This window comes from Panthera uncia, assembly GCF_023721935.1.
Source record: "Panthera uncia isolate 11264 chromosome E2 unlocalized genomic scaffold, Puncia_PCG_1.0 HiC_scaffold_19, whole genome shotgun sequence".
Taxonomy (NCBI): Eukaryota; Metazoa; Chordata; class Mammalia; order Carnivora; family Felidae; genus Panthera; species Panthera uncia.
The window spans coordinates 4,882,755-4,889,257 of record NW_026057588.1 but is presented as its reverse complement, the minus strand read 5'-3'; the positions used below and the strand labels follow the sequence as shown (position 1 = coordinate 4,889,257).

At 53.3% G+C, this 6,503-nt stretch overlaps 1 protein-coding gene across 2 annotated transcripts; it reads left to right on the top strand.

The window, feature by feature from the left end:
• Positions 1-398: 398 nt before the first annotated feature.
• TSEN34 (tRNA splicing endonuclease subunit 34) lies at positions 399-5,965 on the top strand. 2 transcript variants are annotated; one of them, XM_049621476.1, is made up of 5 exons: positions 399-546; positions 1,277-1,523; positions 1,774-2,035; positions 2,186-2,443; positions 5,450-5,965. In XM_049621476.1, exons 2-5 carry the CDS (start codon positions 1,281-1,283, stop codon positions 5,635-5,637), a joined length of 951 nt encoding a protein of 316 aa, XP_049477433.1. In that variant the 5' UTR covers positions 399-546; positions 1,277-1,280; the 3' UTR covers positions 5,638-5,965. The 2 variants fall into 2 exon arrangements, with proteins under 2 accessions (XP_049477433.1, XP_049477434.1); XM_049621477.1 differs by having other exon boundaries at positions 399-606.
• The last annotated feature ends 538 nt before the right edge of the window (positions 5,966-6,503 follow it).

The window sequence follows — 6,503 nt, the reverse complement described above, 5'->3', positions numbered from 1 at the left end:
CTTCGGTCTCCGTTCGGAGGTCTCCGTTCGGATGTAGGCGGGGCCAAGAGCCTCGGCCGGATGTGGGCGGGGTCATATCGTTGGTTTCCTTCGAGCATAGTTGGGTACCAGTGACCCAGGTTAGGAGATAGGCGAAGTCTCGTTCTTTGAGAAGGAGGCGGGGCCACAGACTTAGGCAACACGAAGGAGGCAGCGATCTGGAACATTTCAAGGGGCGGAACGAACAGCATCCCGGCCGGACGGGGCGGGCCCGGGGGATGACGTCACCATAGGGCGGGGCCAGGGTAATAAGCCTCACTTTCTCTAGTGGCCGAACCCTAGCGGCGGGGACGTTCCCTTCGAGAGGGCGGGGCCAAGGTGTTCCACTCTACGAGGAAGGCGGGGCTACGGCGCCGCTGGGGGCGGATCCCAGACTTCCCGCTTCGCTGAGGTGGCGGTGTGACGAAATTGACGCAGGGGGTCGGGATGCGGAGGGGTGGAGGAAGCAGCGCGTGGCGCGCTACGTAGGGGGTGGCTCCGCCGGGACTGCGAGTTGGTGTTTACGAGGTGACTAACTGGTTCTGTCAGAGGACGGTGCCGCATTCTGAGGGGAGCGCTCACGAGGGGGTGAGCCCGCCCGGACGGAGAACGGACCGTGGTGCCCAGGGGGAGGGGCTTCCGGCCGCGGGGTTCGCTCAGTGGGGCGGGTACTCCCCAACTGGGAGTGCTTGAGGCCGGAGGGGGCGGGGCCTGGCCGCGGGGTTGACGGGAGCCGAGGATGCCCGATCGCGGGACCGCTGCGTTCGGGAGGGGGCGGGGCTGCGAGTTCGGCCGAGTCGAGGCGGTCCGAATGCCCGAAATCTGGCGCCGGGCGGGGGCGGGCCTTCTGCCGTGGGCGTCCGACCCGGTGCGAGGAGGCCCGGAGGCCGCGCCTCGGGGCTTCGGAAGGGGGCGGGCCCGAGTTCCGAGCCACCCGAAGGGGGCGTGGCCCTGCACTAGCGGAGGCTTGTCTCGGAGCCTGAAGGCGAGATGGCCGGGACGCCGACCACGGGGTCCTGGGGGCCCCAGCGACTCGGCGGAGGGCGGGGTCTTGTCTCGGCGGCCCCGGGGCCTGGCGGGATCGCTGAGGGGGCGGGGCTCGGCCTGGAGACTCAGCAGGTGGCAAAGGCTGCCTTGACGAGGCCCCACCCCCGAGGCTCAGGGGCGGGGCCTCGCTGAACCCCCGCCCCCTCACTCCCCACCCCTAAGTGGTGGGAGCGCTAAGTCGGTGACCTTTGTGTCCCCCTGGCTCCCGCAGGAGGATGCTGGTGGTGGAGGTGGCGAACGGCCGCTCCCTGGTATGGGGGGCCGAAGCGGTGCAGGCGCTGCGGGAGCGTCTGGGAGTGGGGGGCCGCACGGTGGGCGCCCTGCCCCGCGGGCCCCGCCAGAACTCGCGCCTGGGCCTCCCGCTGCTGCTGATGCCCGAGGAGGCGCGGCTCCTGGCCGAGATCGGTGCCGTGACCCTGGTCAGCGCCCCGCGCCCGGATCCACGCCAACACAGCCTGGTAAGGGGCGGGCCGGGGGCGCGAACGCCCTGGACCTGCCGAAGTACAGGCAGGTCACCTGGACTCCGCGGGTTCGGTCCCTAAGGTGGGAGGAGTCAGGGCGTCCTCGATTCTGGAAGAATGTGGGTGCAGGAGATTGGCATCCCTGAGTTCGGGCTTTGAGGTTGGGAGGGGTCAGGGGGTCAGGATACCTGGCTTTCTAAAGCGGGATATACTTGGATCCTGGGATTCTCGCTGATTTACTTGTCAGGCTCTGGCATCCTTCAGACGCCAGCAAGAGCAAGACTTCCAGGAGCAAAGCGCCCTGGCAGCCGAGGCCCGTGAGACTCGTCGTCAGGAGCTCCTAGAGAAGATTGCAGAGGGCCAGGCTGCGAAGAAGCAGAGGCTGGAACAGGAATCAGGGAGCAGCGGGAGCCAGGAGGCCGGTGGGAGCCAGGAGGTGGGTGGGAACCAAGCTCCCGCGGAGAATGAGGCCAGTGCCAGCCAGGCTTCTGGAGAGCACGAGGAAGCAGGTGAGGCTGAGACTTGGAGTCCAGGGACCAGGGGAAGGGAGGGAGAGGTCTTTTGGGAATCCTGGCAGGAATCCCGGCCTGGGCCTCCCTGGAGGATGAAAAGACGTCGTCCTTGAATTCACCCAGTTCTCTTGGATTCACCTCCCCCAGGTTCCTCTTCTCCCCAGCCAGGGCCTTCAGATGGGGTGGCCCCCTTGCCCAGGTCCGCCCTGCTGGTCCAGTTGGCCACTGCTAGGCCCCGACCCATCAAGGCTAGACCCCTGGATTGGCGCGTCCAGTCCAAAGACTGGCCCCATGCTGGCCGTCCTCTCCATGAACTTCGCTACAGCATCTACAGAGACCTGTGGGAGCGAGGCTTCTTCCTCAGTGCTGCTGGCAAGTTTGGGGGTGACTTCCTGGTCTATCCTGGTGAGTTTGGGTGGGGACCTCCAGTTGTGGCCCCCTTTTTCACAACCCCTCCACAGTCCGCATGTTTCCTTTTTGCCTTTTCTCAGCGTCTGAAACCCGTGGAAGGACAGGAGACACTTGGGAACCCAAGCTCATTTGGAGGGCAGTTTAGTAAATTTCATTAAGCACTTACTTTGACCCCCAAATTTCACTTAGAGACACTTAGATATGTGCACAGAACATACAAGAAATCATCATCACAGGATCCTTTAAAGTAGTGAAATACTAGAAAACAAGCAGAATTTAAAAAAATTGTTTTTAATGTTCATTTTTGAGAGACAGCGCGCAAGCGGGGGCGGGGCAGAGACGGAGAAACAGAGTCTGAAGCAGGCTCCAGGCTCTGAGCTGTCAGTACAGAGCTTGACGTGGGGCTGGAACCCACGAACCTCGAGATCATGACCTGAGCTGAAGTTGGACGCTTAACCGACTGAGCCACCCAGGTGCCCCCAGAATGATTATGAATGGGTTAGCAGTTAAACACTGGTGCTAGTCGTCAGAGTAACGTAGGTCCATGTGCACTTATGAAAAGATGACCAAAGGGGGAGAAAAAGAACCACTTGTCAAAAACGTGTATGGTAAAATACTCTATATTTTATGTTACCGTGCAGTCTTATGCACGTTATTTAAGTAGCATTAAAAATTACGGCTCCAGTGAAAGAATGTGGACAGAACTTAAGATAAAACGGTGTGAGTAGATGAAGAGAATCCTATCAAACAAGTGGAAAAAGGTGTGCAAACACGGACTCCAGCCCAAGTACAGTGGTTTCCTCTGGGAGGGAATTTGCATCAGGTGTAGGAACAGCAGCCTTTTGCTGTATCAGTTAATTTTTGAATTTGTAGTAAGAGTGCCTTTATTGTGTAACTGAAAGGTTAAGAAAAATAAGTCTGCAGGAAAATCAACCTCTTTGTTCCTCCTGAGAATGTAGAAAGATAGAAGCACCTGGTAAGTAGTCAGGTCTTAGCTGTTCACTGGAGACCGACCGGGGTGTCTGAGGTGAGGGGAGGGCCTGCGTCTCTTCTGAGAATGAACACGTAACTAAGGGACTGGCTTAGGAACCCAGGACAGTGTGCCTGCCCTGTGCTCTGCAGATAACCACACTTTGATTACTTTGCTGCTGCTGCTGCTGTGTGTGTGTGTGTGTGTGTGTGTGTGTGTGTGAGTGACTCCCGCATGTAAGAGATTATTTTGGTTTTGAAAATGAATAATCAGTTTACTAATCATATGAATGCTAATACCCAGTTCTTTTTGAAGCTTCCAGTTCAATTTATAAATCTTTTCAGTCTAGCAGATTTTAAGGGGACTCTTAGTCTAAGTTTGATCCCACTTGTAAAAGGAGTTAAGTAATTTTCAATGTGATAAGCTGCATTTTAAATTTTAATATATTTTCCTTTTTAAGGAAAATGGTTTTCCTGGTTATAGAACTTGCCGCTAATTCAGATCTAAAAAACTACAAATGGGGTGCTTTTTAAGTTTATATGTTCTAATGCTGTTAATACACTTACAAAATTTCAGGTTAAAAAAAGTTTGACTCCACCAATAACTCAATCACACATTTGAAACTGAATCACAAGACTGGCCTGTTAGCTCTAGTGGATCAATATTTCTAAAATGATACATACTCAGTGTATGAAATATACGTGGAATCCTTGTTCCCTGAAGATTAATAGTCAAGGTCTGGATCCCTTAAATATATTTAAACATTTATTTATCTTGAGAGAGACAGAGCGTGAGCAGATGAGGGGTAGAGAGAGACACACAGAATCTGAAGCAGGCTCCAGGCTCTGAGCACAGAGCCTGACGTGGGGCTCAAACCCATGAACCGCGAGACCGTGACCTGAGCCGAAGTTGGATGTTTGTCCAACTGAGCCACCGAGGCTCCCCTTAAATATTTCTAACAGTAAATCCTCCTGAACTGTAACGACAGTAAGCCTCTAAGAACAGTTTTGGGGTAACTTCTCAAGTCTTTGATGCTTCCTTCTCAGCAGGTGTCATACCAGCCGGAGAGATGCCTGGCTCCTGGCCGGGTTCTTGCTGGAGGCCCAGCTGCCAGCCTGGGCCTTGTTTTCCTGTTGCCATGACACTCCCCTGTCAGATGGGATGTCTCGTAGCCTTGCTCTTGGAGACTTCCATTACCTACCACTTAATCTTCTGCGTCGTGCCCCACTGGTTCCTACTCTGCTCAATCACATTTATCTAATCCAGGGGCACACTGCAGCCCCCATCAAATGCGGCCCACCAGTTTTTAAAGAGAAAGTTACTGGGACGCAGGCCGATGCATTTATTTACGTATGGTCTGTGGCTTCTGCTGTGCTACAGGAGTGAGGTGTGTACTTGTAACATGACCCACAAAAGAATATTTACTGTGTGGCCCTTTGCTGTATTAACTCCGTTATCCCATCTATTCATTCCTCTGTCCCATTGTAAATTCTTTTTTTCTTTTAGTCTCTTGGAGTCACTTGTCCCTGGACATTGATGTGATGTCCTGTGTGTTCCTCACGGCTTTCCCGGACTTTGTGGTCCTGGTTCTTACGTCACGACAGTGACATATTCAGTTACTTGTTCGGTTTGTCGTTTAAGGACGATTATGCTGTTGGTGTGTGGCAGCTTCCTGCCCCTGTCCCACTGTATCATTGGCTTTTCCAAGTTGGTACACCGTTTCGATTTTAAAGGCTGTATGCTATCCAGTCTTACTGAGAGACCCTGAATTTAACAAGTCTGCGGCTTGGTTGTTTCTGTTTCTTAGCGGTTGTAAATGATAACAGGGTGAAGAGCTTTATTCGGCATTTTAGGGGTGCTATCCTTGTAAGAAAAAAATTCCACGAGTGGAATTGCTGGGTCCAAGAATATCTATTTTTAAATATTCATAGCGATTACAAAGATGGTTCCCATGTCCTACCTATGGACATTCCAGCGTCTTCCGGCCCTCTGCCCCTGGAAATTGCCACATGTCTCTCTCTCTCACCCAGGTGACCCACTTCGTTTCCACGCCCATTACATTGCTCAGTGCTGGGCTCCTGGGGACCCCATTCCACTCCAGGACCTGGTTTCTGCCGGCCGCCTGGGAACCAGCGTCAAAAAGACGCTGCTCCTGTGTTCTCCTCAGCCTGATGGTAAGGTGGTCTACACCTCCCTGCAGTGGGCCAGCCTGCAGTGAACTCCAGAGACCTAGGGGAACGTGGCTGCATCTGTGGAAAGAGCCTTTCTAGATGGTCCCATGCTCACATCTGCGCGGGAGGCCTCGACACCCTCCTCCCTCTCTCTGCGGTTAAGTTTTGAGTCCGGATTTATAAACACTACACCTTCTTACTTCCCTCCCTGTTTCAAAGCACTTATTGGCTGCGATGTTTTTGTAGTTACCTGTAGTAAACTGTGAGCTTCTTGAGGGTGAAGACTAGGTTTGATTCATGTCTGTTTTCTACCGGGCACAGGTCCCAACAGGTCCCAGTAAACTTGTTGAATAAACATGGAGTCTGTGATTTCAATCCCGACGGCAATCCTGGGAAGTGTGGGCCTTTGCATTTGTTTAAGCCGGCGAGGGAAAGGCCTGAAGGAGGTCACACATCTAGGAGGTATCCAGCAGGCTGACATTTAAAACTTGGTCCTGCTGATTGCAGAGTCTGAACTCTGTCCACTGCACTGAACCTCCTTTTGAAAAGATTGTCACGGAACATTTCAGATGCGTACAAAGGCATAAATTAAATAATGCCTATACACCTGCAGAAAAGAAGGACGTGAGTTCGCAATTTCATGACAGGAGTTAGGGGAGGGAAGGGGAGTGTCCAGAAGGGCACTTGAGGCTTGGGGAATGCTGGAGGTGGTCTTTTTCTTGACCTGGGTGGTGTTTATTCAGGTGTATAGAATTATTTTTAGAATTATTTTTACCCTACACCTATACTTTTTTTTTTTAATTTTTAAAAAAAATTTTTTAAATACTTATTTTTAAGAGAGACAGACAGATCGCGAGCCAGGGAGGGGCAGAGAGAGAGGGAGACACAGAATCCGAAACAGCTCCAGGTTCTG